Below are 19,895 nucleotides of genomic sequence, written 5' to 3' on the forward strand. Positions count from 1 at the left end.
TATACCTCTATTGAATCGTTACTACTGTAGGATCTATATTTACGTTGGATATATACCTTAATATCGTAGAAAAACACCTCGATAGGATTGAAGTTAGGGGAATATAGTAGAAGATACTAGATCAATATACTATACTCCTTTGCCAATTCGTAGATATATATGTTGTAATGCTATGAAGTATTATCTATTATTAAGATATTATTTAGGCTAGGGAATAGGTTTATCTTCGGTAATATATCTAGTCGAAGCTACTTAATAAAGCTATCTTAATTAGTATATTCCTTAAAGATTAAAATATCGAATACTCTATCTATAAAGATTACTAGGAGGATATAGAAGTATTTACTACAATCTATTAATATATTTATATATAGTATAATACCTTTTTATACCTATCCAATACAATATATCCCATTACATCTATCCATCCTAGATTTATTATAAAATATAAATATCTCAGCTATAAACTATATAACCTTCTGTAACTAGTTGAGATAAAGTAGTTTACTACGTTAAGATAAGCGGTATATAAGTTTCTTATTAGTTTAACCTACTTGTTTAAATCTTTTTTTAATTATTATATTATTAATAAATACTTAGAACTCTTTAACTAAAAAGATTTATATTTTATTAATAAATAAGTCCAACTTTGTTTTAAAATATTCTATTAACTTCTATAGATATAGTTATATTAGTTTTAAAAGGTATCTCCTAGGGCGAATTCAGAGGCGGATATAAACCTCTAATACCTATAGTACCAATATAACTATATTAAAGCAGCTGTTCGTTTAATAGAATACCTCCCCAGATATCTTATATTATTGTTTCAACCTCTAATAATAGCGTAGTAAGCATCTAACTATATTAGCGATATTAACGGCCGGCTCGCCAGCGTTAAGCATCAGTTGGATAATAGTGTGTTAATCGCGGCTGAGATACCGGACTATCTTAGGGGTATGTGCATGCGGGCGCCAATTTCCATTCAAAAAAACAGATATAATAATAAAAAGATCAAGATCAATTGCCACAGCAATGCAAATTGCTTCAATTACGGCCTGTTGTAGGCGTTTGATGGTGCTGTCTACGGATTCTTACCGCCTGGGTGCGTGCCTGCAAAAATTAGCGGCGGTGTGCCACGCGCGCGCGTACGCCAAGACGTCCAGGCGTTTACACGACACAGAGGTATTGCAGGGGGGGGCAGCTAGTGCAAAATAGACAGACCCCCCAGCGTTACAATTGTAACGAATTTAGCCAATTAGAACCTCGACCCCCATTTTATCAATCCTTCTAACCACCAGTTTTCCAGCTCTCTCCACAATAGGACCTAATGTATATGGAACGAGGTTAGGTATAATCGCAGGGCACTGCATTGGGTGCAATTGCCAGGCACTACACCGAATGCAATTGCAAGGTACTGCATTTAGTGGGTGCAATTGTAGGGCACTGCATTTAGTGGGTGCAATTGTAGGGCACTGCATTTAGTGGGTGCAATTGCAGGGCACTGCACCGAGTGCAATTACAAGTCACTGCACCGAGTGCAATTAGAGGGCACTGCATTTGGTAGGTACAATTATAGGGCACTGCATTTGGTGGGTGCAATTGCAGGGCACTGCGCCGAGTGCAATTGCAGGGCACTGCATTTGGTGGGTGCAATAGGTTGTCGGGCACTGCGTTGGGTGCGCCTCGGTACCGAAGCACTATCAGAAAGTTAAAAATTGGGCTAGAGGTTGAGCTCAATAGCGATATAGCCGGTATCCCAATATGGTATATATACATATCATGTGATAATTATGTCGTAAATCGCTAAATGTCAACCTGTTGTGTGGGATGTACCTGGAATTAGTGGTGTAATTCTAAATGCTGCAAAAGCTGGGTAAGCTGGTTATGTTACTGTGGCGGCTATCGTCTTCCGTATTGCTCCTGTTGGCTGCACCATTCTCCTCTCCACAAAACACCCAGACGCGCAGCGACAAAGCACAGCAGTGACCTCGAAGTAGTTCCATCCGGATGCCTCCCCCCGCCGGCAACCGCAGCCATGTTTTGGAAGTTACCGCGTGAAGTATTTGACTTGGTCGTCTCCGGGGTTTGTCCGCCCTCCACCACATCCATTACCTTATCCATACATGTAGAGATGTAGCTGACTGGGGTTATTGCAGCTTCCACACAATGACCAGGTTGCCCTGTCCACCGTCTCTAAAGGTCTTCGCGCGGCTCTTGCTACCGTCATATGGAACAGAATCCGTGTTGACGTACAGCGTCGTGGTACGGACCAAAGTCAACCGAGGGTGAACAGCGAGGCGGTGACACGATGCGCCATAGCCTTCCGTCAACCTTCAGCCGCCATTCGCCAAGTCACCCAGCTGGAGTTGCTGTGCGGCTTCGGCACTCGCCACTACTTGGGGACGCCATGCCCTCATCCTCGACCTCCACCTCAGGGGGGGCAGCGTGGACAACATCTCATCCGCCTGACAAAAGCCCACGCAAAACACGTGGCGGATATCCATGCGGAACGTCAGGATCATTATAACTGTGTAGTGGAAAACACGATATCAATTATTGAGTCTCTCTATGAGGGACAGTTACAAGAGTTCAGGTAATATACGCACCGTCATACCCCGAAGCACGTAATACTCTAACTAATTAGATATACCTCTTCAATAGCTGGGACTTGTGCACTTGTGTGCCCCCTGCGCTACTCGAGACCCTGGCTAAACGGCATCGTCATCTTGCCTCCCTCCGCTTGACGACTGACTATATGTGTCCCGGCCCTCCCGGAGACGAAAACAAGGTTGTCGATTTCTCCCCTTTCCGGCACCTCAAGCGAATCTCTTGGAAGGGTCTCCCATCACACAACGCATGCCAGCTACGAGAGGCACTCCGGAATAACAGTCATCACCTAGAGGAGTTGGAGCTGGACCTGTACAAGGCATACCCCAAGATATTCCCGCACCCTGGTAGATGGAAGGGGGAGGCCTACTGCCTCGACTTCTGGCGGGGCATGCCGTTTGATACGCGGTTTCGGGATGACATCCTGTCGATGAAGACCCGGCAATCATCAAAGCCCGCCTTCCCGTCGCTTCGCGTCCTTAAACTTCGATCGGCCCCCCTAGATCTCGAAAACGCGACAAGGGCGTTGTGCCGCGTAATCGATTTCGCAGCCCTGGAGTCGCTTACGCTGTGGTATTGTTGCGGTTGGGAAGTGTTCCTGGACACTGTCCAGGAATCGACTGGAACGAAGCCTATCAAACTTCGGACCCTCGAAGTCAAGTGCACCGAAGACCGTGGCGAGTATGCTGATATTGCCCGGTTTGTTGGCTCCTTTCAGGGGTTGTCAGACCTGTTTGTGAGCCTTTCGGGTGAAGACTTCCGAGAACCAGACCCTGATCTATGGATCGCTCTTCCGCAGCACCGCGTCACCCTCAAACGGTTAGTTTTTCACTCGAGGTTCACCCCCGGGATGCGAGTCGATTATTATTGCGACTGCACCAATTTGGGGCTTCCGAGGTTGGATCCTACCTTTAACCCGATGAGTGATTTGGATCTGGAGTGTCTCGGCTTGTCCTGTGATCCGGATTTACTGGTTAGTGTGTTAATTCTTGCCTCCCGTTGCTCCGAGCCGTCCGGGTAGGCGCTCAGCTAACCAAAACACCTTTTCACGCAGCCACCACTTCTTCGGCCTTTCACCGCCAAGTCCACGCTCAAGATCTTTCACCTTCGACAAACAGGCGCTGATCTCAACAGGGGTGAGAGGTGCCGAGCCCTGGACCTTCCGCAGATTGACGAGCCGGACTGCCAACCCGAGGAACACAACCGTGTAACAACCTTGCGGTCCTTACCATACGACACGCTGGAAGACGCATTGCAAGATTCGTTCCGTGCTCTGCTTGATTGGGCGTTTGGACCGCACGGAATAGCGTCCATTCAGCTGGTTGCGTTCGGCGACTTTGCTCAGGGGCGGAACAAACTGTATCTGCATAACCTTTTCGTCTGCCGAGCTGAAAGTCGCGTCGACAAGGGTGGCCCTCCCTATCGTGTTTTTGATGCGCGGGATCGGAAGCACGAACACGAGTGGGCGACGATCGTTCGCCCACACTGGTCGTTTCTGGAGGCCTGTCCCGTCGGTTCCTTTCAGTCAGACTCGTATTATCGTTTCTAGGAGTTTCAACTCCAACGTAACCCGTCGGGGACGGATCTTACCTTTGTTGTGTTTGGGGGGGTTACCGGAGGGCCGTCTTAAAGGCTGCTACCATCTTACGTTCGTAGAAGATTGTGCACTCCCTGGGCATCACAGTACCATCCTATGCCGTTGGCAGCTCCAAAAAGATACTGAATCACCATGATCTCTCCCACCGGGAATTGAACCCGGGTCTCGAGCGTGACAAGCTCGCATACTGACCACTATACTATGGAAGACTAGCAAGTGTGGACACTCGCTATAGCCTGGGCTGGTTGTTGGTGAGAGGGCAGGGAGAGGGGTATAAGAAAGCGAAGAGAATTTTCAGCTGTCCCCTTCTTGTGCTGGAGTAGGTATTTCCACTGTTTCCACACCGGGCTCCTCTAAGTGGCCCCGGAGGCAGGGCGGGGATCTAGATCTCTAACTCCACCTCTAAGTTCTATATAGGGTTCCAAGTAGAAGACTATTACGCTCTTTAAGTATTAATTCTCTGTTGGATGACTATAAGAATGTATTTAGGATAGTATGTGGTCGAATTTCTGAGTTCGATGTGTATAGAATGGGAGTTAACAATTAACTACATTACCGAACTCACTAAATGGTTAGTACCTACCTAGGTACTGTTAACTTCGTCCCCACACGCTGACACAAAAGCAGGAGGTTGCAGTGTGGGTAGCAATTTCACGACAGCGGAGTTAGGGGGAAACCTACTTCGTACAACGCTCCTCACTGGATATGCCGGGTTTATAATCACCCAAGATTCCACCGAGGCTACCATCGAGCCCGGCTGGGGTTGAACAACCGGAAGGAGGTTTGTATAGCAGACGAAAGCGTGTAAACACCCCCTTGAGACTCACTCGGAACACTAACAGCGGGAAGCTAACCTAGGTACCTTACCTGGTATCTCAAACCCTACTTTCTCGGGCTCTTGGGTATGGGATTTAGGGGCGGTACCGCCTTAAATGTTACCTCTGTGCGCTTACACGAAAGAATTTGAGGCAATTGTACCGAGGTAATGACGTGGGTGGGTACCTAAGTTACTTAGTTACTCCGGTAGCCTTTGTCTCAGATCTTTGCTACACTTAATTGGTATTTTTGGGCAGGGGGCCGTAAAGTATGTCAGGCCCGGGTATTCGATGTAATTCTAAACTGCCCCAGAAAAGGCAGGAAGAATGGGGGTTGTCTCAGCATGGAGAAGCGGAGATGGCGGTGTTCTGGGAAGGAGCAGCCGCGCACGCCATTTTGGGCGGGCTGACGAAAGAAGGGGGAACCTGGAAGTGACTTCGTCGCGACGCACCTCTCCTTCCGTCCCCCAGAAACTCCCTTATTACGCCGTGCGGTCAGTTAAATGACCCAAGCAGCACGATAAATCCCCCCCACACCCTTTCCCTTACTTCAAGTGTCTTTCCCATCAATTTCACCATCCACGCTTGCCTCTCTCTGCAGCGACCCCGTCCGATGCGCCAATGAGAACACGAAAGCGAGAAAAGCGAAAGCACTCGATGCTGAAAACGCCATTCTCAATGCATCACAGTACAATGCACGAACCGCTGCCTCCAAACTAGGGGAGAGCTCACTTAGCGCGAAAAGTGACTGGCGTAGTTTCTCGATGAGCTATGGCAAAGTCAGCGATACCGGTCCAAATCTAGGAGACATCAGTTGATGTAAACACTGACCTCCTCCGTCGCCGAATCCCCCCGAGCCTCAGGCAACCTCGCCAGCAAAACATTCTGAACAATTGCCGACGTCACAGTAACACCGTAGATGGTGCCCATGGATCGAATCAAGTAGACGGTGGACGTAGCCACAGCTTGCTCTGCTCGAGGTTAGTCATTTGCCACTGTAGCTATCCGACGCGCACTGCCTACCTCTGTGCTCAAAGATGGAAACAAAACTGAACAGGACACTGGGGTTTGTCAGGCCGAGCCCCAGATTCGCAGGCACCAGATACACAAACTCCTTCCACCGATTACCCGTCATCCCGAGCGTCATCGCGAGCATGTTCCCAAGCAGCATCGTCGCCGTACCGAGACGAACGTTTAAGGACAACGGATAACCGCGGTGCATCAACGAGCCCGCAATAACGCCGCCAACCGGCGTTGCGAGGGCTGGGACAATCAGACGCAGGCCCGCCTCGGACGGAGAGTCACCCTGGACGGCTTGGAAATACAAAGGCACCATGAACATGTACTGCGCAAAATCAGCATGACGCGGGGATTGAAGAGGTGGGAAAAGCACTCACGGCATATGCGGCCATACCGGAGAACACGTTGGTTAGCTGGACGGCGGTGGGCTGCCCACCCCGCAGCATACGCAGCGGGATCATGGGTATCGCCTTGGTCGTCGCCTCGATTCTCACGAACAACACCAGCAGAGCGACACTCCCACCCAACGCGCCGATCACAAAGGGACTTCCCCAGGGAAAGTCGTTGCCGCCCAGGCTCAACCCCAAGAGCTGTGCCACGAGACCGACGACAAGGACGAGGGCCCCAATCAGATCCAAGCGCCGCATTACAAACAGAAACGGGTGTTTGGGATCCGTTACTGGGATGGCACAAGGGGGATTCTCCAGGACGATATAACCCACGACCAGGGCTACGATGGATACCGGAACTTGCAACAGGAAACACCACCGCCATCCAATGCTTTCGGCCATCACACCCCCGAGAGACGCCCCGAGAACCGCACCGAAACCGACGAGAATATTCTGCATGGCCTGGTACATACCCCTCTGTTTCAACGGGATCATGTCCGAGTTTATGACCGTCGCTACCAATCTTTAGCACGGTAATGCCTCGAACGGAACCCGGTATGCACTTACCCATTGTGATCAGTCCTCCGCCTCCGAAACCCGTTACGGCCCTCATTATGTCGAGCCCCAGCATACTCTGCGAGATGGAACAACCGAAGCAACCGATCATGAAGGCGAGCGTCGATACGAAGAAGCATATTCTCCGCCCAAACATGTCGGAAAACCGGCCGTACAGCGGCTGGAAGGCTGTGCTTGTGACCAAGTATGATGTCGTCAGCCAGGCCGCGTTGTTGGCAGCGTTGAAGTCGGAGCTGATCGCAGCATAGGTGGAAGCGGTTATCGTGCCGTCGAACCCCGAGAGAAAGACATTCGCCCAAAGAGCTGCCGAGTTGCTTGAGTCAGCACCGCACTAGGTTCGTACGACTTCGCTCTGTCTTAGTTCTCACGAACCTGTTTCGATCCACCAGAAGCCTGCAGACGGCTTCCATACCTCCTCATCAGCACACTTCGGAGCGGTTTCATAGCCGGGCCCCGTTTGTGATTCCAGAAGGGGTGTTGTTTCGTCAATTTCTCGGACTGAAACAATACTATTGTCCCATTTGTTGTTTTGTTTTGTGTTTTTGTCGGCCATTCTGTTGAAATTGGGCTTGTGACACTGAGATACGAGTCGTATCCTCCTCGTCCTTTCTTTTATTTTTCTGTTTGACAATGTTCCGTCCAACTGGGCCACCGAAAGGTCTTCGACAAAGAAAAGTGCAAGGCCTATTCCGGTGGCAATGCCTTCGGCGAGGGTAGGCCCCGAGTCGGCATTAATTAGCCAGGCTACGAACCGCCCCTGGTCCCCATGGACAGAGTTTGGCTGCCGCCGACGAAAAGGGCAAGCCGAGCCGCTGCAGGTTGCGTGCATGCCCGGTGCAGAGATCGGCCGCCGTACCCTCCTGCCGCGCGTAAGCCCGACACCGGTGATAACTGATAACCAATTCCACGGTAACGCCGACGGTTAGCAGGCTCGGCTGTAGCCTGTGGTTCTCGCGTACGTCCACAAAACCATCATCATGACTACCTAGCTTCTCCCGGGTCGATGGTTTAACAGTACGAAAACCTCGACAATGGGACCGAGGCCCGTCAATTCACGGCGGACATAATCATTCTTGTCATTGGAGTGGGTTTGACCAGGGTTTCAGTCCGCAACCCCATCCTGCACCTTATCACGGCAGGTCCCGTGAGATGATGCTGCATGGGATGCATCCCATCCGGTACTAAACTTGTCCGGATTTTTTGTTTCCGTCATTTAATCGTTTCCTCTCATGACCGGCATTCGCCGAAACGGCCGACGTGCACTACCGAAAGTCTTCTACACACCTTTCGAGCGAGGTCCAGCTGAGACGAGTTCTGCGGCCGAATCACGCATTTTAGGACTTGTCGAACGCCGAGCTCGATTCACTCGAACCGTCAGCTTGTTCCGCTATGCAAATCTTTTCCCGGCCTCGCCCTGTCACTCCTGCATGTCTCGATTGGCGAGAACCCAGCTCGAGTCCGGGCTGAGATGCGGTCGAGAGACCCTTGGCGATCCTTGACCCTCAAGGCAACGGCCCAGTTCCCCGCACCAACCGCGCTCCTCCCCGTCCCCCCAGCCATCAAGGTTTCCAAGTCTTCAAAATGTAGTGTGGTGTGTTGCCCACAATCTCAAAATCCTGATCTGTCCTTCATTCTCCGCATTGTTCTGATGCTAGCTGCGGTCACACAACTCGGCGTAACACGCACACCGTGATGCTGTGCTGCCCCAGTCCGTCAGGAATAACGAGTTACCCCGGTCTGCGGGTAAACGAGCCGGCATGTCCCCCCACGCTGAGCCCTCGCTTATGTCAACGGGCCAACATGATTGGCAACGCCAATGGCGACAGCCGGGACCCCGGGGCCGGCCGTGAGGCCAGGGGGGGTTGTTCATGTGGTGGTTGGACATCATCTTATGTTTTTTTTCTTGGTGAGGGGTCGGTATGCTGCCAATGGAACGGGGCCAGACCGCGGCCTTGCCGGTTGCTCCCATGCAGAGTAACACTGCACTTGAGGCTGAAGCATTGTGGAGGTGCGGAGAGCGAGCACGTCATCCCTGGCGTGGGTGCGGCAAACGCTGGGTCACTGGGTGTTTGAGACGACGAAGAGAGCGGATTCGAATCTGGTCTGGAGTTCTGGGCGATGTTGGGGGTTGCCACGTTGTCCTGGCACAGACTGTGGTGCGCGTTGGGGTGTGCGGAGGGCATCCATCTTATGCTACTCTCTGTGGTTAGTACTGGTGGCTTATTCAATGATTTCAACAGATTTAAGTCAAGTACGGGGTTTTCTTTCCTTAACTGGGTGCCCCCTGTGGCTTAATATCATTTGATCCGGCTTGCTTTGTTCAAATTTATCCGCTTTGCAGCGAGCCTTAATCGGAAGTCGTACATCAGGGGCTCCCTTCTAGACCAACTGGTAGTCACCACTTGGACTTTCACCTCTTTTGGCTTGGCCCACGGATGGTATGTAAGGTATTTAGAGATTATGGACATTTCTAAACTGCTTTGTCATTCATCAATGTAGAAATTTTGAAACCATGAATACCTTGTTTCCCGTATGTTGTCACTGCTGAGAAACACGGGTATACGTAAGATTACTTGCATTGTTCAGTCCTCTAGAGGAGGGGATGCCCTCTATCTATATATAGAGAACAGCTACAGGGCTCCCTTGCCTTGTGGCCTCTGCACCCATTTCAGCAGTCACACTTCCCACGAGCCCCTGCTCGGCACACTCGCCACGGGTGTATTCAGGGCTGTCTCATCGTGGCTTTGTGGGACATTGACTTCAATCTCCTCCAAGTAGCCACCATCACAGCCGGCGCGAATAATACGGCGCTCCGTGTATCAACAAACGCCTCTGGGAAGAACGGGAAACATGCAAAATGTGGAAATCAACTTTAAACGTTCTTGAATTAGGTGCCTGCTATCTAAAGGTATTAATTAGCGAGACGGACCGGTTACAAGACGAATTGTTAGATAAGAGCAAAGCAAAGAGCAAAACGGAAACGAAGACAGGGGTGAAAACAGACAAAACTAGACAGACAGGCAGACAAAAAGAAAGGGGAAAAGACAGACAGACGGACAGACAAAAGGAAAAAGGAAAAGACAGGGGGGCAAAACAACAAAACGACAAAAAGGAAAAGACAGACAGACGGACAGACAAAAAGAAAAAGGAAAAGACAGGGGGACAAAACAACAAAACGACAAAAGGAAAAGTAACCCCGGGCGACGGGTCCATGGTGCGATGCGGTGGGCCTCATCACTCTTCGCGATGAGCGTGGCCACGGGGTGGCAGTTTCAGCGGCACGCGCTGAACAAAATTGTTGCGGCCATTCTTTTTGTCCATCTTGGCTTGGATCAACCAACCAAGGAGGGCCTTTCGGGCATGGCACCCCTCAGTTCCATGGCAAGGCAGTAGCGTTCCTTTGAGCAACGGGGTGCGGCTCGTCCCCTCAGAGAAGACGCCGAGAAAGAGGTAGACACCGTCAAACAAGGCGGCGTATCGTGTGTTGAAGTCGTGGCTGTGTACGTAGCTCGTGATTTGTTTGATCGCCCTGTAGTCCTCGCCATTAAGGTAGGCGAAAAATGTCTCCTGCGATTCTCCTTCTCGATCGGCCGCATGTGCGCGGGTCTCAGTGGCGCGGCGGAAGACGCCTGGGTCGACTCTGCCCGTGATTTTCATTTCTAGCATCGCAAATGTCTCGCTCGCACCCGTGGATCCTGCTGCTCTCCAGATATAATCAGGGCGGGACTTATTAACCTCCACCTCGGATACCGATTCCACAGCGTTGGGGAAGACGCTGTCGATTGCCGTGTTGACGGTGTGAGTGAGGTGGGTAGCGGCGTAGGTCACCACATCGGCCTCCCTCCTAACACGGAAGGTCGGATCCAGAGAAGGGCAGTGGTGCAGCTTCAACTTGTCCATGACGCCAGGTCCTTTGAGGTACAAGTTGGCCACCGACTCGTAGTGGTGAGCGGGTACCTCAGTCCAAAACCGTGGTGGTCCGGTGACCTCGACGATCGCACTAGATTCATGATTGCCCAAGCTCGCCTCATAGTCGTTGGCCATCTTGAACTGAGGAAGTGCCGCTGTCAACCCTTGGAGGACGGTCACCGCAGTGGACTGGTGCAGGTGCGGTGACGGGAACAGTGCCCTGGATGGAGGTTGTTGAGACTGTTGAGACGGTGACTGCTCAGTGGTGGAGGGGGGTGTTCGCCGGGCCGGCGTCGGCCCGGGCTTCGGCGTTGCAGACCCAGAGGCCGGCCTAGGGGGTGTTCCGGTGGGCTTTGGGGTGCGTGGAGTGCCGCTCTGGGTCTGAGACCCCTGCAAAACGGGCGTGATTGGCCTCGCGGGTTGGTTTGAGGATGATGTAGGTGTATTTGGCTGTCGGATGGGCAGAGAAACGGCATGCTGCGGCGACGAAGTTGGCTTTTGAGGTGCCCCGGGCGGCGACGGCTGCTTGTTTGCCCTGGGCGTGGTTGGCCCTGCGGGTTGGTTTGAGGACGATGTCGGTGTACCCCCCCTTTGGATGGGAAGGGAGCCGATATTCTGCGGCGACGAAGTTGACTTTTGAGGTGCCCCGGGCGGAGACGGCTGCTTGTTTGTCCTGGACGTTGGCAACGGGGTTGAGGGAGGATTTGCCGGAGGCGGGGGATGGTTTTTGTCCTTCCGGGGGGGCATATTGGGCGGGGACGTGGGCTCGACTGGATAGGATTGGAAAATATTGCAGAGTTGATACTTGCGTGGCCGGTTGGTGAACCGAGCTTAAGGTGATATATGGGAGACAGTGGGAGTTAGAAGCAATCAAAACCTCGGTACCGGATCCCTCCTTATACGTCTGTTTGGTATTTTTCCTTAGGAGCAACAAGGTGAGGCCGGGAACCCGTCTTCCCACTTCGCTCATCCTGAAACTACTTGTGGCGGCGAGGTGGCCGTCGGTCGTAGTCCAAAGGGCCACGTCCATGCCCAGGTAAGTACCTCAGTTGCAAGTACCACGTATACCAGGCACTGCCCCTATCCGTCCCGTCGATTCTAGGGCAGGCACATGCTGCTCGTGTCCCTAACTTCCTATCAAGTCGTACGTTCAAAATGAAACGTTGCTCAAAACATGGTCGGCCTTGGATACGGGCCAAACATCAGACACGCTTATGTCCCAACCAGGCGGTGGATAGTGGCGGGCGGCGGTTGGGCGGGGCGTCAAAGCAACAGGCAGGTGTCTACCCAGCTAGTGTCCATGTCCCTAGCGGCGCTGACAGGTACCTCAGCAACATACGCGCGTGATGCAGGGCAGCTTCGTCGACGGGCATGGGACTACTTCCATTTGGGGGGGGGTTTCAATATCCAGCTTCATCCCGTCACGAGGCGGCGTCGGCCTTCCGGGCTTCGCCGTCTTGACGGAGCTGACGTCCGAGCCGTGACTTGGGCCTCCCGCCCCCTTGTGACAAGGCACGGGCGGCGTTGCCGACCTGAGACTACCCCAGTAGGGAAAGGGCCCAAGGGGTGAGGGCGACGGAAGGGTCGTCATTTGAGCCTCGCCGGTATGTGTCGTTGCTCGTTGGCCATCCGATGTATCAAGCCGGCGGCACGACAACACGGCCAACATGGCCAACACGGAGCTATAGTCTATTTCTAGCAATGTTGGTGCGAAACCAAACCAGGAGACCCAACTCCCCGGGCGGCCGGGCCACACAATGGGACGAAATGTGGGGTTTTGGCGGGGGTGGGCGTTCAAGTTTCTGATTGGACGCACATATCGCCTGGTTGGCAGCTTTTCCACCATACTTTCGGGTTGGTTGTTCCAACTGCTTTGAAACCAACGACCAACCAACTCGTCACCCAGGGCTGAGGAGACCACGCGTGGCCACCCCCGACCTCAGACACGGCGTGAAGCTCTGAGCAGCCGGTACTCTATCGTTACTCGAACTGGTACCCTCGCGTCTTCTTTTGTGGCATCGTGGATCCAGGATATCCTGTTCCCGTCTCTGCGAACTTGGAAATCAACCACCCAGTGATCCCGCCCCGCTGACCCAACTCCAACTCCTCAATCGCTGGGCGTGAGTCCAAGTTCTATATCTTCGCGATGGGTATGGTTCACGATGCTCCTGGGAGCACTAGATACGGCGTTAACACAACCCTTCGCATCCGCAAACACGTACCCCCCGAACCCTTTACCGGCGACTACGGGGAAAGCCCCCGCCCACCCGTCGATTGGAGTCGCTGGAAAAACCAGGAACCATGGAAGGTTGACCGTGTCGAGTTTGCACTCGCGAACCCACCACTTGAGACGACACCCCCCGGCTCGGTCGAGCGCACCTTGACCGTGACGGGCGTGAAAACCATCCGGGATGGAGATGGAGCCCACGTCGTCACCTGCTTTCTTGACGAGGACTCTTCCACCGAGTACGTCGCCAAGATCTACGACGGGGTCGACTATGACTTGGGAGACCCCGGGCCGAGCACCTATGGCTACAATGACTGTATGTCCTTTGCCGAAAGGGACTACAGCATCGAGGCCTGGGCCTACCGGATCATGCAACCCGTCATCGGCGGGACGTTTGTGCCGGCTTACCATGGGTCCTGGACCTTCCCCGTCGGCGAGCGATGGGTCCGCATGATTCTCATCGAACTCATTCAGGGTGAATGTATGCTAGACATGATCAGGCGTGCCGAGGATGACTTGGGGCTGAGAGTGGACTACACCCTGCTCCCGCCCGAAGACTTCCGTCTCCGCGTACTGAAGAACATTCACGAGGCGAAGTTGTTCATTTGGTGGCAGGCCGCTGTGCGACACGAGGATGTCGTGCCACGCAACGTCATGGTCAAGCCTGACGGCAACGTCGTCATCATCGACTTCAACAACGTGTACATCTACGACTTCACCCCGAGCTACGACAATCACCCGCGCACGAGGGAGGTGAACCGGTGGCCCTTACCGCCCTCCATGATCGAACGGCTCTGGCCCTTCCCGTTCGGGTATAAGCTCGACTATACATGGAAACACTGGATACCTCAGCGGTGGATTGAAGATCCGAGCGTGGCGGCCGAATGGGTGGTGGAAACCTACCGTGACGACACCAGGTTTAGGCCACCTTCGGCATTCTGGCTGAACGATGAGTTGCACGAGGAGTCGGGTCCGAAAGCGTTACGCTTGTTAGAGAGCCTCGGTCGCAAGCCAGCCGCCAGCCAGTGCGCCGGGAGCTCTTAATCCCCGGCGTTTGCGAGGAGGTAACGGAAGGAGTTCTTTCATCCAGCCTACCGCGATCGCGAACAGACATCGCCGCATTTCAAGTTATACATTTGTGGGGGTCATTTGTAACTACCGAGATCAAAGATTTGCCAGGACAACCTGGGTCTTGACAAACAACAGCCTTGATCATTGCAGAAATGGACTTTCTTAACGAAACGACTGTGCCTCGCGTTGCATTCCCCATACTCACATTAATTAGGTAACTACGTACCATCAGGGATGCAGAGCAAGTTCTCGCCTCCCTCGACCTGCCAGCATTCAGGCGAACGTAGGTAGGTACTTAGCCATTAATTACTCGGGAGTCGGGAGCCCGTGGAACTAGTCCAGTAGCCTGTCAGGTCCAAAGCTGCCAGGTAGCTAGCGATCTCAGTAGGCTACCATAGCCATTGCCAGTTCACACCTCAAGGTAGAAGCGGTTAGCCGTTGCCGCCACAGCTCGAGCCCGGTCGATGGGTTATGCGCATAACTACCTAGATAGATACCGACGTGGCGGTTCCTCAAGCATGCCATGGGAGAGCACCTTCTTGTACGGCTCAGACGGATTCACACTCCGTCATGACAGCGGGCAAGTCCGAGGGGTCCGCGGCGGTAGCCACGCCATGGTACTTTCCAGCGAACCAAGCCAATTGCGACACTGACGTTGGTGGTTTAGCCTTCGGCACTGTTCCTGAACCACGTTAGCCGATCACTGTTACAGTTATAAACCACACCCGAATCTCGACTTCGAAAAATTCCTCTTTCGTGAGTGGGCCGGTGCTGCAGGGACGCTGGCCTGTGTCGCGGGTGTGCTGCCCTGTGCTGGGGGGTGTGCTTCCCTGTGCTGGGGCCTTGCTGGGGGCGTGCTCGGTGTGCTGATTGTGGCGATGCTGGGCCAATCGACTTTCTCGACAATAAACATCAACCGAAGATCGGGTTGTATCGCCATGTTGCAATATTAAACTCGAAAGATGCACGCACCGGCCCGCCTCCACCAATCACACGCTGCATTGACACTGTCTCAGCATGTTGCCAGACCTTATCCAATGTTCAAGAACAAGACTCAAAGGTGCGGGGAACACGTTGAATAACAGTTCCTGGTTCAGGTTGCAGCGAGCTGAAGTGCACTCGTCTCCCTGGAAATAAGCTCGGGACGATTGTTGGGCCGCTAGAGGGGCTGCTATACCACATCCGACATAGTAGAGGCGACAAAGTAACCACACAACTGTCGACGCACAGAGGCAACTATAGACGCGCCAATGGGTTCAAGGCCGGAACTCCGCATTTGTGTATAATAGCTTTCTTTTTCGTGGGTTGTATCGGGGTGCGGGCGTGGTGCTGCGGGTTGAGGTTGAGGGTGTGTAAGTCAGCAAATGTTGTAATAGTTTGGTAATGGAAGAGGAGGGAGGCGGATAGAGTGCTATAAGAAAGGCGTCATGGGAGGCCTGGGGTTTACTTTTTGATCTGGAAACTTCAAATCTACGCCAAAACCTAACCCGTAAATCAAGATGCGATTCTTCACCGTCCTAGCTGTCCTCGCTGGCGTCGTCACCGCCCTGCCTCAGCCGGCTACAGAACCCGAGTCTCCCGCGGATGCCGCTCTTGTAAGTCTGTTTATGCTTATTTATGTCTGCGCAAAATGAACCGAAGGTGGGGTGCTTTGACGATACGATTAGTCTAGGAACTGACATAACAATATAGAATAAACGTGCTTGCAACGTCAGTAAGTGAACCACTACTACATTCATCACTTATAACTACGAGCCGCTAGGAGACATTTGCTGAGATGTAAGGTGATAGACTGTGTGACCTCTTGCTGTAAGGATGCTGGTTGCAACGGTTATCTGCACTGCGGCGGCTCATACGTAGGTTTCTTCTACCAATTCTGTCACCCAAGCACTACGAGAAGAGATTTTTCATCTCCATTTCTCGATTGCCTCTTTTCCTACTCCTCTTAAATCAACCGCCATAGTTTACTAACGACGCCGATTGGAACGTACCTAGTGCTACACCAGTGATGCAGGCCACTCGTGGTGCGAATGCAATTGCCGCTATGGCTGAGCTGTTTCAAGGCAGAGACAAGCTACAAGTTTCCGCATAGCTAAAAAAAACAAACGAGGGTGAAGTTGGACATGGAGATACTCTAGGTAGGCAGCAAGGAATGATATACCATTGCTTACTTGACCGCTACGTTCTGTCTATCTCATCATGTCCGCTGATACCACCACCAACCCCCCAACACAGCTATAGACCCAACCACCCCTGGCAGAAGCAACCTGACCGTGCTCCCATAGAATTTGCCCAATCTCCTCTTCACCTCCTCCTGATGCGCCTCTTGCTCATTCGCCATCGGAAACGGCACATCCGGCACCGGCACCCCCAGAAACTCGCACAGCGGCTCCCAGCCGTCCCCCATCTTGTACTCCAGCCTCCTATCCTCCGGCACCAATCTCCTAATCTCCTTGAAATACTCTTCATACGTCCTCCGCGCATTCTCCTCAATCTCCGGCCTCGTCTTCGCCCCAAACAGCCCAAAATGCACCTTCCGCATCGCCTGCACCGCCCGAATTCCCATGACATGCCACCCAATCCACCCATTCACCGTCGCCATGGGCTGCATCATCACCCGATCCAACACCTCATCCCGAAAACTAGGCCACCACTTTTCAAAGTCCCTCTGCACCACCACGACCTTCGCCTCGGGGTATGCCTGAACCAGCTCCACCGCAAAAGGCGACGCCAGGTCCGTCACCACGTCATAACCACCCCAGAGCGCGTCCCAATCTGCCCTGGTGAAGGGAGGGCGTGGGCGCGCCGAGGGAACGTCTGGCCAGGTGGCTTCGGCGGCGTGCTCGATCTGGGTCCAGGGGGACTTGGTCACGTCTTCGAGGAGGCCGTGGTGGGTGTTGAAGCCGAGGAGTTGGTAGGCATGCGCCATGGACTTGGTGCCCATGCGAAAGAGGGAGGCGTTGATGATTTTGAGGTTGGTTTGGGTGTTGCCAGAGGAGGAGGGGGAGGGAGTGCCTGGGGAAGTGGTGGAGGATGCCATTGTTGTGGGTTGTCGGTTGGTGAGCGGTGAGTGTAGTGGCTCGGTGAGTAGGAGCGAGTTGTGAGGGTGATGGTGATGGTAATCAGTAACCTAAGAGAGAGCGGGCTGTGAGGGTGTGAGGGTGTGGGGGCGAGGGGCGCTCAAGAAGTGCCATGAAAGAGTGACACCTGTGTCGCCATTGAGAGAACCGTTTTTATTGGTGGTCGCGGCCAAACTCCGGCGGGATGAGCTGCTGTACCACGTGCTGCTTTTGCTGCCTCGGGCTCAACATCCGAGTCTCGTATATAGGTACTGTGTAACATGCAGTTGTTGGGCATTCCGCATGCATGTCTTGGCGTCTGTTGGTCGGTTGTATGTACTTTGTGCAGTCTCTCGCACAGCCCCGCTGCATCCCAGGTATTACCATAGTACAGGAATACATACCTATTTGGAAACCGATGTGCTTCGGCTTGGCCCCTCCAACCCCCCTGACAGGCCATGTTGAGGACTGCCTGAACAGTCAGTCTGCAGAGAACGAATATCAGTGTTATCAACTACGCCGTACCGGGGGCAATTCCTTGGAGCAAAGGAATTAATATGGCTAAACTGGTCAAATCTGCCCCTTCTGTTCCGATTGTGCCGACATCTCACATTGTGTTTCGTCTGGAGGGAAGTCATGGACCATGGTGGTTCACAGGAAGGACAACAGTTAGCTAGCTGTAGATTCAATTCCAGTTCCGCGGTTAATTCCAATCAAGGCACATGCATCATGATGCATGCAACTGGCAATGCCATTCATCAAGGTACCCGAGCTAGATTTGTAGATACAGTCACAGCCGCATCACCAGCGCCGCTGAGATTCCTCGTTCGTGACTACGACCTGCGTGTCTCTGGTTACCCTGATCTCGTTGAGTGCCACAAAGTCATGCGCCTTGACAATATGCTCAGAACTGGCCCCCGCAGATGGCGCCTTGGAGTCCATCGAGGCCTGGGACTTCTTGAATCTTGTGGTCGAGAGCGCAGACTGAAGCCTCGAGTAGATGGCCAGCTGGGTGATATGTCCCGTCCAAAACGAGCGGAGCGCGGGTGCGCAGCCAACAATGATGGCAATGGAGCACTCGATAATCCTGCGGCGGAGGCGGGCGTCAGTTCAGTTGATGAATGATGATGCAAAGCAGGCTAAAATGACTTACTGGCCCAGCATTTGACCAACTTCGGCTCCCGAAGAACCCCGACCAGCGAGAGAAACTCCTCGAAAGTAAAGCGTCACACCACTTGCAGCGATTCCAAGAAAAGCCGCCAGAAACACCACGGCCAATGCAACCTTCTTCTTCCGGTCCAGGTTCAACCCGGCAATCACGGGCAGAGGAAGGACAAAGATGATAATGTCGACAACGACCGAAACAGACCCATTCCACACGCCGATGCGTAATGACGGCTGAATGCAGCCCTGCAGCCAAACCAGGTCCAGCGTCTTGTTCTCCGGGCTACATACGGCGGCGCCGTAGATGGCGGCGCCCACGAGCATTACGAGCGGCACCGTCAGCAAGATCCATGACACGATGCGCACGCCCCTATGGACGCCAAAGATGCGTAGGTAGAGAAGCAGGATCGGGACCTTGGCGAAATAGACCGTGAATATAGCCATGAACCCCACCGCTGTGATAAGCTGGACGGAGATACTGTGTCAGTAACATTAGGTCGAGGGAGATTGGCAGAGAGGGAAGATGACTTACTCGCCCCATGTACAGGAAACCCACGGCGGGATCGTTGAGCGCTGGACTTGGTCAGTCTCCAGTTGTTCGAGCGCTAGTCATAACTTGCTGGTTCTCATGATATAATACAGGGCACATATGATGGCCAGAAAAACAACGGCGACGATGGAGAACCCTGTGTCGGTCTGTCAGTATACCCTAACGGTCCCAGGTGAGCCTTGTCCTAGGTATCTTACAATCATCGGCGTAAAGGCCCTTCGTATGGCGGTAGCTATTGGCTACACGGACAAATACGAACAAAGATGGGACAACCACCAAGACGATGATAGCCGCGAGAAAGCTCTCGGCTGTCACGGTCGTCGTGAGGATCTCTTGAGACTCGGACATGATGGCAATAATCTGGGTTACGAGGGGAATATCGTGCACAGTCTGCACGCTCAAGACAACGAGCGGGATAGAGCTGAGCGCTGGTGGTGCGATGTGATTCATCAAGTCATTGTGGGTCAATGTCGGGGAGAATGGATTGAAGTAGGTGCCTAACTGAAGTGACACAAATATGCTCGCACGAACCAGATATCCTGTTTGCTTACTGGTTGCTTACTGGTGCTTTGGAGTAATTGGCCTTCAATTAATTATGCAGCCATACGGCGATGCAGCCATACGGCGTGTCTGCCGTCTTGAGGCCAGGAGGCGGCGTTACACAGTAGAAGTGGTGGGATGCACTGCGTAGGTAATCGGTGAGAAATGTGATTGAAGCGCCGTCCTTGGAAGGATCTGCATTTGACAGTTTGACATGCGAACCTTGCATGATAAGGATCCTTTGCCGACCGCGGCCCGTATCACCTACCACCCGTGTGTTCATTGGGGTTCGCGGGGGGTCCTTTTCGGCACAGTTCACACGGCACGTCCCAAGCTGAAAACATGTGGAGAGAAGGCTTTCAGATGCTAGA

At 52.9% G+C, this 19,895-nt stretch overlaps 6 protein-coding genes and 1 non-coding gene across 7 annotated transcripts; 2 read left to right on the forward strand and 5 right to left on the reverse strand.

Annotated features, from left to right (window-relative positions):
- Positions 1-1,930: 1,930 nt before the first annotated feature.
- B0H64DRAFT_409476 (uncharacterized protein) lies at positions 1,931-4,484 on the forward strand. Its single transcript, XM_062804710.1, has 4 exons — positions 1,931-2,083; positions 2,157-2,593; positions 2,662-3,580; positions 3,662-4,484. The coding sequence occupies exons 1-4, from the start codon at positions 2,036-2,038 to the stop codon at positions 4,154-4,156; spliced, it is 1,899 nt and encodes a 632-aa protein (XP_062655094.1). The 5' UTR covers positions 1,931-2,035; the 3' UTR covers positions 4,157-4,484.
- B0H64DRAFT_t156 lies at positions 4,342-4,413 on the reverse strand. The gene has a single exon. It is a non-coding gene; the product is annotated as a tRNA-Asp (tRNA).
- A 1,085-nt stretch (positions 4,485-5,569) lies between the features above and the next one.
- Positions 5,570-7,557, reverse strand: B0H64DRAFT_330316 (major facilitator superfamily domain-containing protein; the record flags this gene model as incomplete). Its single annotated transcript, XM_062800931.1, has 6 exons — positions 5,570-5,788; positions 5,851-5,993; positions 6,043-6,364; positions 6,417-6,943; positions 6,996-7,307; positions 7,377-7,557. 6 exons carry the CDS (start codon positions 7,555-7,557, stop codon positions 5,570-5,572), a joined length of 1,704 nt encoding a protein of 567 aa, XP_062655095.1.
- A 2,502-nt stretch (positions 7,558-10,059) lies between these two features.
- On the reverse strand, positions 10,060-11,775 carry B0H64DRAFT_248290 (uncharacterized protein). Its single transcript, XM_062799956.1, has one exon. The coding sequence runs from the start codon at positions 11,658-11,660 to the stop codon at positions 10,239-10,241; it is 1,422 nt and encodes a 473-aa protein (XP_062655096.1). The 5' UTR covers positions 11,661-11,775; the 3' UTR covers positions 10,060-10,238.
- Positions 11,776-12,797: 1,022 nt separating this feature from the next.
- B0H64DRAFT_409485 (uncharacterized protein) lies at positions 12,798-14,382 on the forward strand. The gene has a single exon (XM_062804711.1). The coding sequence runs from the start codon at positions 13,060-13,062 to the stop codon at positions 14,182-14,184; it is 1,125 nt and encodes a 374-aa protein (XP_062655097.1). The 5' UTR covers positions 12,798-13,059; the 3' UTR covers positions 14,185-14,382.
- Positions 14,383-15,728: 1,346 nt separating this feature from the next.
- Positions 15,729-17,441, reverse strand: B0H64DRAFT_478326 (uncharacterized protein; the record flags this gene model as incomplete). Its single annotated transcript, XM_062808239.1, has 2 exons — positions 16,520-17,441; positions 15,729-15,812 (listed from the first exon to the last, which is right to left on the reverse strand). Exons 1-2 carry the CDS (start codon positions 17,249-17,251, stop codon positions 15,729-15,731), a joined length of 816 nt encoding a protein of 271 aa, XP_062655098.1. The 5' UTR covers positions 17,252-17,441.
- A 265-nt stretch (positions 17,442-17,706) lies between these two features.
- Positions 17,707-19,709, reverse strand: B0H64DRAFT_478327 (uncharacterized protein). Its single transcript, XM_062808240.1, has 5 exons — positions 19,182-19,709; positions 19,055-19,120; positions 18,967-19,007; positions 18,424-18,899; positions 17,707-18,357 (listed from the first exon to the last, which is right to left on the reverse strand). The coding sequence occupies exons 1-5, from the start codon at positions 19,432-19,434 to the stop codon at positions 18,072-18,074; spliced, it is 1,122 nt and encodes a 373-aa protein (XP_062655099.1). The 5' UTR covers positions 19,435-19,709; the 3' UTR covers positions 17,707-18,071.
- Positions 19,710-19,895: the final 186 nt, after the last annotated feature.

The sequence above is a fragment of the Chaetomium fimeti genome (assembly GCF_033439085.1).
Source record: "Chaetomium fimeti strain CBS 168.71 chromosome Unknown B0H64scaffold_9, whole genome shotgun sequence".
NCBI classification, from domain to species: domain Eukaryota; kingdom Fungi; phylum Ascomycota; class Sordariomycetes; order Sordariales; family Chaetomiaceae; genus Chaetomium; species Chaetomium fimeti.